Source organism: Dasypus novemcinctus, chromosome 21 (assembly GCF_030445035.2).
Source record: "Dasypus novemcinctus isolate mDasNov1 chromosome 21, mDasNov1.1.hap2, whole genome shotgun sequence".
NCBI classification, from domain to species: domain Eukaryota; kingdom Metazoa; phylum Chordata; class Mammalia; order Cingulata; family Dasypodidae; genus Dasypus; species Dasypus novemcinctus.
This window is the reverse complement of record NC_080693.1, coordinates 32,060,699-32,076,457: the sequence shown is the minus strand read 5'-3', so window position 1 is coordinate 32,076,457 and position 15,759 is coordinate 32,060,699. Positions and strand designations below refer to the sequence as shown.

The following is a 15,759-nucleotide window of genomic DNA, read 5'->3' as shown; positions in this document are numbered from 1 at the left end:
TCATGGACTATGAACTTCTTGGAGGTAGGAACTTGTCTTGTTTAACTTTGTATAAACAGCCCTTAATACAGAAGCAAGCACAAACCAGACACAGTAAAGTGTGTGGAATGAAAATATGAACAAATGAAAAGTACAAGAGGTACCAGGTTCTGGGAAGTAGTGGCGATGCCTCTGTATTGGCCATAGTTTTTTAGGGAAACAGAGCGGACAGGAGGTATCTGTAAATATTAGGAGGTTTTATAAAATTGTCTCATGTGATCATGGGGGTGCACAAGTCCGAAGTCTGCAGGGCAGGCTGCAAGCCAGGGCTTCAGATGAAGGTCCTAGCTGAATTCCCCAGGAGGCGCTGGCTATCTAAAGTAGACATGGGCATTCTCTCCCTACCGCGGGAATCACTTCTCTTTTTAAGCCTTCAACTGATTGGATCTGGCATCACTCAATGTTGATTGCAATCTCCTCAGCTGACCGTAGATGTAATCAGCTATTTATGCAAACTCACTGATGGTTAAAGTTGATGGAATGCCCATGTATTACAGTTAGCCCAGTGCTTGCTTGAACAAACAACTGGGCAGCATTACCTGGCCGAGTTGGCACATTAGCCTAACCATCATAGCCACTATTTTATTTTAAGATTTATTTGTTTTTCTCCCTTTCCCCCACCCCATTGTCTGCTTTCTGTGTCCATTCACTGTGTGTTCTTCTATGTCCACTTGTATTCTTGTCAGCGGCACCCAGAATCTGTGTCTCCTTTTTGTTGCATCATCTTGCTGCATCAGCTCTCCATGTGTGCGGCACCGTTCCTGGGCAGGCTGCACTTTTTTCACGCTGGGCGGCTCTCCTTACAGGGCTCTCCTTACAGGGCTCTCCTTGTGTGTGGGGTTCCCCTATGTAGGGAACACCCCTGCGTGGCAGGGCACTCCATGCACGCATCAGCGCTGTGCATGGACCAGCTCATCACATGGGTCAGGAGGCCCTGGGTTTGAACCTTGGACCTCCCATATGGTAGGCAGACACCCTATCCGTTGGGCCAAATCTGCTTCCCAACACAGCCATTATTAATCAACCTTTATTGAGAACTAAAAACTCTGCTAGGTGTTTATGTCATTTAATCCCCACATAAGCCTGGGAGAGGGGCATTATCCCCATTTTATTTATTTATTTATATTTTTTAAAGATTTCTTTTTTTTTAAAGATTTATTTTTTATTTATTTCTCTTCCCTTGCCTCCCAGTTGTCTGCCCTCTGTATCCATTCACTGTGTGTTCTTCTGTGACTGCTTCTATCTTTATCAGCAGCACCGGGAATCTGTGTTTCTTTTTGTTGCGTCATCTTGCTGTGTCAGCTCTCCGTGTGTGCGGCACAATTCTTGGGCAGGTTGCACTTCTTTTCACGCTGGGCAGCTCTCCTTATGGGGCGGACTCCCTGCGCATGGGGCTGCCCTACGTGGGGGACACCCCTACATGGCAGGGCACTCCTTGTGCGCATCAGCACTGCACATGGGCCAGCTCCACACGGGTCAAGGAGGCCTGGGGTTTGAACCACGGACCTCCCGTGTGGTATGCGGACGCCCTAACCACTGGGCCAAGTCCGCTTCCTATCCTCATTTTACAGATGAAGAAACTGAGACTTTAAGTGGCATTCCTTTTATATATATATATAATAAACTTTATTTTTAGAGTTTTAGATTACAGAAAAGTTACACAGAAAGTATAAGGGGGGTGGGGGGAATATGGGGACCTCATATTTTTTTAATGTAATATTAAAAAAATGAATAAAGTAAAAAAAATAAAAAATAAAAAAACATTACATTTCAATGGGAAAAAAAACAGTATAAGGGATTCCCAAATACCACGCCCCTCCCCCACCCACATTTTCCCCTATTAATAGCATCTTACATTACTGTGGTACATTCATTACAATTGGTGAACCAATACTGAGGCATTGCTACTAACCAAGGTCTGTAGTTTACATTATGGTTTACACTTTGTGTTACACAGTTGTATAGGTTTTGACAAATGTATAATGACATAATCAGTCATTGCGGTAGAATACAGAAAAATTCCAATGCCCTCTATTCCCCCTGATTTTCCTTCCCACTCCCCTCAGAACCTCTAGTAACCACTACCTTTATATCAATGTTACAAGTTCTTCCATTACCACACCCTAGTAACTGCAATAGGGAAGCGGACTTGGCCCAGTGGTTAGGGCGTCTGTCTACCACATGGGAGGTCTGCGGTTCAAACCCCGGGCCTCCCTGACCCGTGTGGAGCTGGCCATGCGCAGTGCTGATGCGCGCAAGGAGTGCCGCGCCACGCAGGGGTGCCCCTGCGTAGGGGAGCCCCACGTGCAAGGAGTGCGCCCCGTAAGGAAAGCTGCCCAGCGCGAAAGAAAGTGCAGCCTGCCCAGGAATGGCGCCGCACACACGGAGAGCTGACACAACCAGATGACGCAACAAAAAGAGCAGATTCCCATGTCGCTGACAACAGAAGCAGACAAAGAACACGCAGCAAATGGGCACACAGAACAGACAGTAACAATAAATCTACTTCGGTCCATGGAACGCTCTCCCTTTATGTTTGTTCATTCCTCAGTCTTGAGGAATTTGGGGTGATGTCTGCTCTGCTTCAGCTTGAGAGGGGGCTTAGATAGTATGGGGCAGATGGAAGGAACTGTTTCATTTGTAGCTGTTGTTATTCTTTGTTTTTGTTTTGTTTTGTTTTGTTTTTGGGTTTTTTTAAAAATTAGTTGTTCTGGGTGAGTCCAGAGAACTGGAGAGTAGGTGATGGCTGCAAGATTTAAGTCTCTGAGGCATATTTAACAGGCATAGTGATAATTATAGGTTCAAACAAAAGGGGTTGAAGAATCATAGGTAGGGAAATTATAAATGAATCTAACTCCGTTATATTGGGGAAATAGATGATTGTATATTCCAGGGCTGCTGACAGGGTGCTGATTTCATGGGGTCATGTGCCTTGCCTATAATGAAGGGACATTTCTAAAGTTACATTCAAAAAATTATCAGAACTGGGATTTGAACACTTTTCTATTTGAGTGAAACTTTTTTTTCTGTCTTTTGGCAGGTATGCTAAAGTCCCAAACCAGGAGTGTTGACAAATAATAAAGAAATAAAACTACTAAAGTACTAAAAGATGTAGAAGGGAAGTGGATTTGGCCCAACAGACAGGGCGTCCGCCTACCACATGGGAGGTCCAAGGTTCAAACCCAGCGCTTCCTGACCCGTGTGATGAGTTGGCCCATACGCAGTGCTGATGTGCGCAAGGAGTGCCATGCCACGCGGGGGTGTCCCCCACGCAGGGGTGTCCCCCGCGTAGGGGAATCCCACATGCAGGGAGTGCGCCCCATATGGAGAGCCACCCAGCGTGAAAAAAGTGCAGCCTGCCCAGGAATGGTGCCGCAGGGAGAGCTGAAGCAGCAAGATGACGTAACATAAAGAGACCCAGATTCCGCTGACAAGAATACAAGCGGACACAGAAGAACACACAGCGAATGGACACAGAGAGCAGACAACTGGGGGGAAGGGGAGAGGGGGAAAAAAAAAGATGTAGAAGATTATTTCACTGACTTTAAGGTAAAGAAGGACCTTTCCACTAAGAAGCATGATATGAAACCAAGAAGTCATAAAGAGGGACGCAGACTTGGTTCAACTGATAAAGTGTCTGCCTATCATATGGGAGGTCCAGGGTTCAAACCCCGGGCCTCCTGACCCATGTGGTGAGCTGGCCCACGCGCAGTGCTGATGTGCACAAGGAGTCCATGCCATGCAGGGGTGTCCCCCGTATAGGGGAGCCCCATGTGCAAGGAGTGCACCCTGCAAGGACAGCTGCCCCACACGAACAAAGCTCAGCCTGCCCAGGAGTGGCACCACACACACAGAGAGCTGACACAGCAAGATGATGCAACAAAGAGACATAGATTCCCAGTGCCACTGACAAGAATGCAAGCGGACACAGACAACACACAGCAAGTGGACACAGAGAGCAGACAATGGGGTGGGAGGAAGGAGAGAGAAATAAATTAAAAAATAAATCTTTAAAAAAAAAGAAGTCATAAAGAATAAGACTGTCGATGTAAATGTCTGTAGAGAAAAAAGAAGAAAAAACCATAAGCACTATTAAAAGACCAACTAAAAAGTTGGGCAAAGAATTAATATCCTTGATATATAAAAGGCACTTATAAATCAGTGAGACAAAGATAAACACCTTAATTGAAAATAAGGGGGGAAGCGGACTTGGCCCAATGGATAGGGCATTCACCTACAACATGGGAGGTCCGCGGTTCAAACCCCAGACCTCCTTGACCCGTGTGGAGCTGGCCCACGCGCAGTGCTGATGCATGCAAGGAGTGCCGTGCCACGCAGGGGTGTCCCGCACATAGGGGAGCCCCACAAGGAGTGTGCCCCGTAAGGAAAGCTGCAAAGAAAGCACAGCCTGCCCAGGTGTGGCACCGCGGACACGGGGAGCTGACACAACAAGATGATACAACAAAAAGAGACACAAATTCCCGGTGCCGCTGACAAGAATACAGGTGGACACAGAAGGACACACAGCAAATGGACACAGAGAAGAGACAACTGGGATGGGGGGGAGAAAGAAATAAAAATAAATCTTTAAAAAAAGAAAAAATAAGGGAAAGAATATACTCAGGTAATCTATGAGAAAAACAAATGGTTATTAAAGATCTGGAAAAAACCCACAATTTTAGAAACATAGAAATTAAAATTATACCATTTTTAATCTATCACATTGAGTGTGGGGAAAAACTCCCATAATTTGTGAGAATACTAACCCAGACAACTTTTTTGGAGTGCAATTTGGAGTAGGTATAAAAATGTTTCATGTTCTTACCTCATAACCCAGCAATTCTTCTAAGAATCTAGTCTACAAAACCTTCCACGATTGTGTAGGTGTAGGTGTAGGTGTAGGTGTATGTGTAGGTGTACGCATAGGTATATGTATATCCCTAGTATAAACCTATATATGAGGGAGACAGCCACTGTGCAAAATGTTAGCAATTGGTGAATCTAGAAAAAGTATAGGTGGATGTTTACTGTCCTATTTGTGCAACTTTTCTATAGATTTGAGTATTCAAATTAAAAAGTTAGGGGACAGGAATTGCACAAGTACAAAAAGAAATATGGACAACCTTGTATACTGCATCATTGTTTATTGTATCAAAACAATTGGAAACAGCCTCACAGTTCATAGGTAGAGGATGATTTAAATAACCCGTGCTGATTCCACACAATGGAATCCCACAGGGTAACTTTTTATAAAAAGAGGTAGCTCTATACTTACAGACATCTAAAGATATCCAGGACATATTAAGTAAAAAAGCAAAAAGTATATAACAGAACAGTATGCTTAGCATGTTCTTAGGTTTTGTTTTTGTTTTAAATATTTGTTTATATGTGCACAGAAAAACATCTGAAAGGAAGCATCTAAACTGTTAAGATTCTCTGAGGACTGGAAGCAAAGAGGAGGACTTTTCTTTTCTTTTTTTTTTTTTTACTAAGTAATATAAGTACATGAGCAAAAAATTCAAACAAGACCAAAAGGCATCAGTGAAAAATAACTCTTGCCCCTTCTTTGTCCCCCAGGCTGTTCTGGGGAGAAGGGAAATTCAGTTTTACTGTATACATATCTGCAATGTTAATAGTTTTTATTTTTTTTTAAATGAACAAGTGTCAATTTCATAATGTCTTGAAAATTCAATCCAGTGAATAAGTAAAAGAAGGTTCACTATAGAAAATTTTCAAATGAATCAGTGCTTAAAGGAGAAAATAAATATCACCCACAATGTCATTTGCCAGAGAAAATTACCACTGATGTCTTTTCCATGAATCTTTTTAATGCATATACATCCTGTTGTTTTTAATTAAGTTTGCAAATCACAAAACATACCCGAAAAGGGAAAATTTAAACGTGTATCCTAAAGCAAAAAGAAAGTTCAAAAAAAGAAAACAATGGGACTGAACTGTGTGCCCTAATTAATGACTTAACTTTTTGCACTTAACAACAAAAGAGCGTGAGCATTCTCCCGTATCACTAAATATCCTTGCACAACATGATTTTTAGTGGTCACACAGAAACCTATCATAAAAAATAGTTATTTAATCTTTTATCATCAGACATTTACATGGTTTCCCATGTCAGAAAAATGTTTTGTAAATGAAGGCAAGAATAGTCTTTTGGGGCAAACTGAGTCTAGGACAAAAGAGGCCCTGCAGCCATCTCCCCCCTGCCTGGCCCTAGCCTGTGGGGTCTCTGGCCAAACCGTCCAGGCCCCCTCCCAGAGCACAGGGCCCAGAGCCAGCGCTGCCCTCCAACTCTGACTTCTCCCTGTGGACAGACTCCCACCCCCCGCATGTCTGTGCCAGCCCTGTGATCATTTCCCAGCACAAAGCTGGGTGTCCAGTGTCCCTCCCACCCGTCCACAGTCTTCTCACTCCCCAAATTCAAGGTCTCAGGGCTCCGGTGGCCCAGAGATAGGTGTAACATTCTCATACTGGGGCTCCTCCTGTCCCTCCTCTTCTGCCTGCTTCTGGGGGTCTGGTTCTGGGGGACCGCCCCCGCGAGCCGGCTCCTGGGCCCTCCCTGGGCTCTCAGTGCCATCCCCCAGCCCCGGGGCCACGTCTTCTGGCCCAGTTCCCACAGACTCCAAGCCCCGAGTGAGCTCCTCAGAGAGGGCTGGGCCCGGGCTGGGGCTGGCAGAGCCAGAGGCTGGCCCCGGGCTGCCCTTGTTCCGACTCAGGGCCCGGCGCGGAGGCTTGGGGATGGCACTCTTGACCTTCGGCTCTGCCAGGCCTTTCTGGAAGCTACCAAAACGGCGTAAGACAGACTGGATGGGGCCCTCGGATCCCCGCGGTGTCCCTGCCAGCATGTAAATCGTGGTCACAGGGCTGGAACTCTCCTGGACACTGCTCTCGATGGCTTCCACATGCTCAGCCACTGTCCGGCCACCAAGAGGGAGCCGGTGGCGGCCAGTGGCTGGATCCCTGGGGCTGGCAGCACCAGGAGGGGCCTCGTCTGTTTCCGTTGGCTCTGGGCCTGTGGGTTTCTCGTCCTCCTGGCCCTCGGGACCCGGCTGGGCCACCCGGGACAGCCTCTTGGGCTTTCGGAGAGGGCTCGAGAGCTCCCCTGAGCCGCGGCGACTCTGAGGAGCAAACTTGGTGCCTTCGGCAAAGGAGACTGATGGCCGCTTGGCCCGGGCTAGGCTGGAGGTGCGGGGGATGGCGAACGGCGTAGAGGTATCCTCAGGGGCCGGGAAGGGGCCTCCGGCCGCGCTGGCCTCCGGTGACTCTACTTGGGCCACAGAGACCATCCCTAGGGAGGAGACAGAGGAGGGCGATTGGCCAGGGCTGGGCGCTCACCCCCACCCATCCTCCTTACCCAGTGCAGCGTCTTCCTGGGGGCCTCAGAAGCGGGGTAGGAAGAGGCACTGCCACCCCCACCCCACCTCCCCACCTTGAACTAACGCCACAGTGTAGGGAGCTCAAACTTTTTCTAGGCAGCAGAGCCAGGTCCATTTCCACCCCTCCCTGACTTTCCTACTGATTCTGCTGCACCCCACTCAGACCTCGTCCCTGCTTCCAGTCACCCCTGGGCTTATGGACCCCCGCTTATATGTCCCCATCAAAGCACCCATCGCTCGTCCCAGAACCACGTGATTACTATCTGTCTCCCCACCAGCTCGAAGTTGGTGAGGGCAGACTGTCTTGCTCTCTGCTGCATCCTCAGAGCCAGGAACAGCGCCTGGCATAGAAGAGGTGCTTGATGAATGTTTGTTGAAGAAACCAAGACGAGGCTGCGGTAGGCAGGGCTGCCTGGAGGCCGAGGGGGGTGACGGGGGCTACCTTCTTGGGGGGGCACACAGTAGGCAGGACCCTCGTCCTCCTCTCCAGACTCGGGATCAGAAGAGAAGGAGTCGTCGGAGGCCCAGCCGGCGGAGGGCGGCTCGATGAAGCTGTGGTTGAAGGGGATCTCCGGGTCGTGGTGTGAGACTGCAGGGGCACCAGGTCAGAAGCAGAGCCTGATGGGAAGCCTTGGCCCACCTGAGCCCCCAGCCCTCAGCCCCCACCTACCGGTCACCCAAGGTAGCTTGTGGCTGCTGAGGGAACCGCAGGGCAGCGCAGAGCCCAGGCTGGTCAGCGCCCCCCAGACCTGCAGCTTCATCCTGGACACGGCAGCTCCATCTCTCACTGGTCTGCGAGGGGAGGGAGGGTGGTCAGGCCGGGGTACCCTTGGTGGGGGCAGGACGCAGGCAGGAGAAAAGGGCCTGGACCACCTGCATTAGTGCGAGGGAGGCAGAGTGACAGGTGGAACATTTCTAACACCTCACTCTCCTGCCCCAAATCCTCCATGGCTCCTACTGACTCGAGAATAAAAGCCCCCACTCCTGACTCAGAGACGCGGACCAGCCACAGAGGGCAGGTTTCAACTCCGGTTCAGAATTTACTCTGTGCCTGTTTCTGCCTCTGTAAAACGAGGGCAACAACTCCTACCTATCAGAGTTTTTGTTGGCATTTAGCACAGTGCCAGGCACCTGGTGAGGGTTTCCCAAAATGCAGCTATTTGTTATCATCATTGTAGTGGAGCCTCAATGGAACCAACTCAAATGGCACCCCTCCGGGAAGCCATCCTTGTTTCTTCTTTCCTTCCCACAGGCTGGATGTGACCACCCCCCGGCAGCCTTTATTTTTCTTTTAAACATTCTTTTTTTTTTAAGATTTTATCTATTTATTTCTCCCCACCCCCTTGCTGTTTGCACTTGCTGTGTGCTGACTTCAAGAGGCAGTGGGAACTGAACCCAGGACCTCCAATGTGGAAGGGAGGAGCCCAATCTCTTGAGCCACCTCCGTTTCCTGCTTTGTTGCATCTCTCATTATGCTCTTTCTTCTTGTTTCTCTTGTTGCGTCAGCCTGTTGCATTAGCTTGCCACACCTGCCTTTCACGCCAGCGCACTTCTTTAGGAGGCACCAGAAACCGAACCGTGGACCTCCCGTGTGGTAGGCGGGAGCTCAGTCACCTGAGCCACATCTGCTTCCCCCTGGTAGCCTTTGAGCATCTTCCAGCTGATGCGTGTGCGAGGGGCTTCTCCCCAGCCCAGGCCCCTGGGCTCTGTGCCCTGGGGGAGAGGCACCTGGGGCTGCTCCTCGGTGAATGCCACCCCCGCACACACCAGCACAGAGGAGGATGGGCTCAGGGGTCAGCATATGAATTAAGAAGAGCAGACGTGCAGGGCCTTTGCGCACATCAGTGACTGGCTGGCTCACCTTGCGCCTCTGCTCATCCTCCCGCCCCACAGGCCCTGCGCGCTGCTGTGAGTCTCCAAGAGGCCAAGAGGAGGGAGAGGTTTGAGGAAGGAGCAAAGCCCTGTGGGAGCCGCGTTCCCCTGCAGCAGGCCCCACCCGGCAAATCCTTCCTCCCCTCTCCTCTTGGACAGCTGCATCCTCCGCTGACCCCCTGCTCAGACTTTTATGTCCCTGTCCCTCGTGAGGAGTTAGAGGCCCGGTTTCTCCCTGCCAGAGCTGCAGCTCCTACATTCCGCCTCCTTCTCCTCAGGTCCTCTTTAGTAAACCCTCAGTCTCCTGCTGCGGGTTTGAGTTTCACCAGCCGGCGCCTCCTCACACCACTTGAAAAAGGCGGGTGGCCTGCCTGATGTCCCCGGGCCACCACCACTCCCAGTTACCTGCATCACCTCCTCCCTGAGAGTGTGACGGGGCCGGCCCTTCCCCATCCCTGGAAGGAGGCCAGAAGCCACCCTGCACCCACCCCACAGGCAGTGCTTACCCCTCCTTGGGGTCCAGCCGGGTGGCCCAGCAGCAGCAGGCACAGCAGACGATGCCCAGGAGGAGCAGCAGAGGCACGACGATGCCCGCCACGAGGGCAGCGTCCTGACGGTGAGGGCCTGCGCAGGCGGGAGACGGGCGGGACGTCAGGGCCTTCTGCTCCCCGCGTGTCAGGTCTCATGTTTAGCTCTGAGTGGCCCCCTCCCCAGGGTTCCCCTTCCCTGATAGATGTAGACTCTGCTCCACCTGAAGGCCCCCTCCTCCAGGCAGCCTCTCTGCTGCACTTTCTCCTCTGAGGGTCCCTGGCCTATCGCACAATTGTCCCCAGTTCTCTCGCCTGATGCACATACCAGAGCCCAGCCCCCGTACCCCCTCCCTCGTTCATTTCCTGGGCTCAAGCCTGGCTTCTCAGTGACAGGAGCTCTGTCACAGCCTCAGCATCCGTCATCCGTACACACAGAATGTCTCTGGAGCGGGCCCAGCCTCCCAGCCAATGGATGGGCGCCTGGAGCCCAGGTCAAGGGCCAGTGTCTCCATGGTCACCACGCCCCACACACTCCCTCCACCTTACCCAGCTGGCAGGCCCCAGAGACAGGGTGGCAGGGACCCTCTGGGCATTGGCAGGGAAACGAGCAGTTGACTCCGTGGAAGCCAGAAGGGCAGGATGTGTTGCAGCTGTGGGTGACAGTTAAGGCAGGCCAGAGGCTGAGCGGGCAGGGGAGAAGGGGGTAGATTTCTGGGCACTACTTGCTGCCCCCCACCCTGAAGGATGCCTAAACAGACCCCTCTGATCCCTGAGCACATCCCAAGCACTCCTGGGAGTGTCTGGGAGAATCTCTCAGTCCCTAAGCCCATTTCCAGGGAGACCACCCACAAGCTGCTCCCTGGCCCCCGACGACCCCCAAAGTGTAACGCTTGGGCAGGGCTCGCCTCCAACGCCCTCCTCCCCTAGCCCACCCAACTCGAATGCTCGGGGCATCTGTGCTCTCCTCTGTGAAATGAGGGCCTCTTCTGCTGATACTACATTCTGTCCCAAAAACACAGATTCCCGTGCCGCTGACAACAACAGAAGCGGACAAAGAAGACGCGGCAAATAGACACAGAGACCAGACAACCGGGGTGGGGGAGGAGGGGAGATAAATAAATAAATAAATAAATCTCAAAAAAAAAAAAAAAGATGGAAATCCTGCCCGGAGACCCTGAAGACTTGGACCCAGCATGGGGCCGGAAGGCCGGCCGCTAAACACGCTCATCTGGTTAGATTAAGCATCACCCCACTCTCCTTTGGAAGATGCACCCCCACACACACACCCCACGGGAGGAATGACTCCCAGGGGCACACTGGGAGGGTGTCTGGAAGGTGGAAAGGCCTGGGCAGGGGAGTTTAGGAACTGCCTGGCAGAGGCCCGACCCAGGCCCCTAGCTCCCCCACCCAGGGTGCTCACCTGGGCCCCCAGTACCCGGCGTGGCAGGCACATTCCCCAGTCACAGGATGGCAGGTGCCCTGAATGCAGGTGGGGCAGGTGGAGCCGCAGCTCTCCCCAAAGGTGCCAGGAGGGCAGGGATCTTCACACCTGGGGTGAAGCAGGACTCAGGGAATGGGAGGACAAGGCAGGCCTGTTTTCCCCCATGCTCTGGGCTCCAGGGCCCAGCTGGCTCCTCCTCAGCCAGGAAGCTCAGGTGCAAATGGAGCCTTGACTCTGGGGCCAGACCCAGGCGATGCCAGACTACAGCTCGCCGAAAGGGGAAGAGGAGGCCTGGTGGGGAAGCTGGGAGGGTCATGCCCCGGGCCGCCTCGCCCCCATCTGTCTCTTCTGTCTTTGCCAGGGAGGCAGGCACCAGAGAACTGGGGGTGGGGGGGTCCCAGAGGAAGCAGTCATGGTGGGATCCTGAAAAGGTGCCCCTCTCCCTAAGCAGGCCCGCCCCCTTACCTGGGCCCCAGCCTGCCAGGGTCACAGTGCTGACAGTGCCCAGTGTCTGGCTGGCAGGTCACCCCAAGCCGGCAATGGGGGCACTGCTGCCTGCAGCTGTCGCCAAAGGTGCCATGTGGGCAGGGCTGGTGACACTGGGTCCCGTTCCAGCCTGGCTCGCAGGACTCACAGGTACCAGTGTCTGGAGAGCACGGCTCATTCTGCTTGCAGTGGCCACAGCTGGGAAGGGAAGGGGTTCAGGGGAGCACTGAGGGTGGACAGACAGAGTGCCCACCCCCTCCATCTTGCCAGTGCCCATCCATGCCCTCAGGGGCACTGGAGAGCACCCAGGTCCCTTCTGGCCTTCTGGGTCACTTAGGCATGTTTGAGCCTCAGTTTCCCTACATTGTACAATGAAGAGATTGACGAAGTGATCTCTAGGGGCTCATGCAGGATTCCATCCACCTCCTTCTAATCCCCGAGTCTGATCTGTCCTGTGCAGGTTCCCAGGGACACGAGAGCAACCAGTTCAGTCAGGACAGCCAAGTCACCACCCAACCTCAGCTTCCCTACTGTTCAGCTTTCTCCACCCACCCCTTTCCTTTTTCCTCTTCCATGTGTGCCTGAGGGCTGCCATGAATGGGACTAAATATTTTAGCTTCTATGATATAGCATGGAAATACATACATGTAAAAACATAAATGTTTGTTTTCACCATTATTTTTTCAGGTTTGTCTTATCTTAGTTTTTCATTGATGCTTAATAGTGAGGTGCAGTTTTTCGCCCCCCCTTAATTATTTTGTATCAGACACTTGAGTAGTCAGACGCATTAGGAGGGTGGGGTGGGTGAAGTTCATAAAATTGATTTAGAGGATACTGATCAGTATTTTAAAAAAAGAGAAATAAATGGCATAGAAAACATTACAGTGTATCATATTTAAAACTTGTTGAAGTGTCATTTCAGTTGTATGTGTGTGTACACGTGTGCCTTAGGTAATGGTGTAACATGTTTTCCTTATACTAAGTGCAGCCGAAGTTTGAAAGCCACTGAGTCCTAGAGAGCCCATGCAATCATTTATTTCTTTTTGCCTCGTGATTTCATTTTTTTAAATCTAAGTATGGTGTGCTAAAAAAGTGCTCTAGCTAGAGTACTTTTTCTTCTATAGTAATCGAATGAATGAGACAGGGCGGGCTTGGACGAAGGGGCATAGAGGATTTTTTTCTTCCACTCCTGCCTTGTATATTTTTATGGAGGATGCCACGGAACCCTACCCCTTCGAGCCCCTATTACCTTTCTGTTCCCCCTCCCCTCCTCTATCCCTCCCATCCTGCTCCCTCTCTCCCACCCCTCACCCCTCTTCTATTCCCTCCTGCCTTCTTTCCCAGCCTTCGGGTCCTCCCTCCTCCCGCAGCCGCGCGGGGGCTCACCTGTCCTTGCACTGCGGCCCGTAGGTGCCCGCGGGGCAGGGCAGCTCGCAGCGCGCGCCGCGGAAGCCGGGCGGGCAGGCGCACTGGCCGGAGGCGGCGTGGCAGCGGCCGCGCACGCACTGGCACTGCTGCCCGCACTCGCGGCCCCACCAGCCCGCGCGGCAGGCGCAGCGGCCCGACTCCTGCGCGCACGGCGAGCCGTTGCAGGCGCAGCGGAAGCTGCAGCGGCGGCCCCACCAGCCCGCCTGGCACAGGCAGGCGCCCGTGGCCGGGTCGCAGCGCGCCGCCGCGGGGTGGCACTGGCACTGGCGGCGGCACGTGGGCGTCCACCAGCCGGGCTCGCAGCGGCACACGCCGGTCCCCGGGTCGCAGCGCCCGTGGGGGCCGCAGGCGCACGCGAACTCGCAGCGGCCGCCCCAGCGGTCGGCGTGGCAGCGGCACACCCCCGTGGCCGGCTCGCACTGCCCGTGCGGGTGGCAGGCACAGCTCTGTCGGCAGTCGGGGCCCCAGTACTGGCCCGGGCAGCCTGCGGGGGACGAGAGGGATTCAGCGGGTTCAGGGCCTGGCCTGGGTTCGCGTCCCACCTCCACCCCCACCACCATCCCCAAGGAAAGGGGGCGCCGGCCCGCCCTCCAACCCCAGGGGCGGCCTTTAACAGAGGCCTTCCGTCCTCCGGGTCGCTTCTGCCCCAGGCTGTGAACTACAGCAACCCTTAGCAGAGGCCTAGCCTCACACTTCACACTCCAGAACACACGCAGAGATCTAGAGTGGGCAAGGGGCTCGCCTGGAAGCTCAAGGAGGTGGGTGGCGCTCGGGGCCTCCTCCCTCCCACTGGGCTGCAGTGGTGCTGGGCCTTCCTCAGGGCCCCAGGTCTGCTGCCCACCAGGCTCGCAGGAGAAGCTGCGCTTCCTCTGGTGTCTCCTCCCAGTGATTTCTGGGGGCTGCCGGCTGCCTGCCCCCCAACCCCTCTCCCACGCTCTTCCTTCTGCCAGAGAGGGCAGCACCTCTGCCCTCCCTCCAACATCCGGAGTGCATAAAGTGTGTGTGCTGGGGGGTTCGAGTAGGAGTGCATCCAGTGTGCAGTTAACAGGGACCACAGTCACCTTTTCTGAGAAGTTGGAAAGGAAGGGCAAGGGCCCAGACCAGCTGGGGGGCAGGGCTTCGAGGACATGAGTAAAGAGCAGCTGAGTCAGGGCACCTCCGGGGGTGCATCACTTCCCAGTTCTGGGCCTCTTTTCCTTTAGTGGGTCCTCAGGGACTCTGGTCCTGCCACTCTAAGGTTACACTGCTGCCTGCTTTGCTCCCTCCTCCCCAGTTCTGTCCAGTATCATCACCCTCCAGGGACTCACGGGAACTGCACTGGGCCCCGAAGAATCCAGGTTTGCACCGACAGAGGCCTGGCTTCACGCAGACTTCATCTTTCTGGCAGGCGTCGGGCCCCTCGCAGATGGCTGAAAAATACCCCACTCAGGTCAGGAGACCGGGGCACGGCCAGGGGACACCCCGCCCCTCTCACTGGTTCCTGGGGCTCTGCCCCCTCAGGAGCCGCCCCCTCAGGGCTGGGTTTGTATGCCACAGGTTGGACCCTGGCCTGGGGCTCAGGAGGGGACCCGGCCCCGGGAGGGAAGGGAGGCAGGGTCGCTGGGCGATGGTCTCCCCTCCCTTGGCTACTCACGGGTGGTGCATTCTTGGTCCTTCTGCCTCCAGCCTGGGCAGCACTGGAGCTCAGCAGAGGGGCTGTGGGGTGGAGCGCGGTCAGCCTGGGGGCAGCCTGGCCCCGGAGGTGGCGCACTGTTTCTGGCTGATGTGTGGGAGGCTGCCTTAGCCCCTCCAGAGAGCCTCCCCGAGTGTCACAGTCCCATTGTCCCCAGTCCCTTCCCTGTCTTCCCCTGGCCTCCCACCATCTGCCCTGACTATCTACCACCCTCCAGGCTGCCCCCCCGCATCCCGCCTCAGGCCCCTGGCCTCTTCACCCATGTCCTCCTCCCCCCCCTTACCTTAGCACTAGTCCACCCAGCCCCCATCCGACTCCCGCAAGACCCACCTGCTGGCCATACAGACGTGTTGCCCATTGGGGTCCAGCTTGGACCCCTGAGCCCCCCGAGTCCAGAGCAACAGCAGCGGGAGCAGCAGCCCCAGCGCCATGGCGGCCAGTGCAGCAGGAGGGCTTGGGTGGTTCTAGCCCCTACGACTCCCAACCCCCTCCCTGCTTCCTCCCAAGGCTTTTCCTGAGGAAACCAGGCCGGAGGGGCGGGCTGCCAGGAGGCCCCTCCCTGAGAGGGCTGGCGGGTGCTGGGAGACCAGACACCAGAGAACTGAAAGGGAAAGAAGGCCGATGGCAAGGGCTGAGTTGGGGCTTAAGGGGCTGGTCTTAGCCTGGAGGGATCCAGAAACTGAAAGAAGGAAGGTGCAGGCTCCGGGGATTGGGAACAAGAGAAGGTGGGGGGAGGCCATGGGGAGCTCCAGCTATTAGGCCATACTCCAGGAGGGAGGCCAGGGCTGGGAGAAGCCTCCCCCTCCAGTGACCCACCAAGGACCCCTGTGAGGAAACCTCAGCCTGCCATGGATCCTGGCAGAGCCAGGGGGTGGGGACAGATGACTGACAGACACGGAG

At 54.1% G+C, this 15,759-nt stretch overlaps 1 protein-coding gene across 2 annotated transcripts; it reads right to left on the bottom strand.

Annotated features, from left to right (window-relative positions):
• Positions 1-5,163: 5,163 nt before the first annotated feature.
• Positions 5,164-15,361, bottom strand: SCARF1 (scavenger receptor class F member 1). 2 transcript variants are annotated; one of them, XM_004483758.5, is made up of 11 exons: positions 15,190-15,361; positions 14,821-14,882; positions 14,495-14,596; positions 13,146-13,671; positions 11,739-11,957; positions 11,253-11,381; positions 10,379-10,482; positions 9,809-9,926; positions 8,101-8,222; positions 7,873-8,019; positions 5,164-7,342 (listed from the first exon to the last, which is right to left on the bottom strand). In XM_004483758.5, the coding sequence occupies exons 1-11, from the start codon at positions 15,288-15,290 to the stop codon at positions 6,483-6,485; spliced, it is 2,490 nt and encodes an 829-aa protein (XP_004483815.2). In that variant the 5' UTR covers positions 15,291-15,361; the 3' UTR covers positions 5,164-6,482. The 2 variants fall into 2 exon arrangements, with proteins under 2 accessions (XP_004483815.2, XP_058139074.1); XM_058283091.2 differs by lacking the exon at positions 11,253-11,381.
• Between the last annotated feature and the right edge of the window lie 398 nt (positions 15,362-15,759).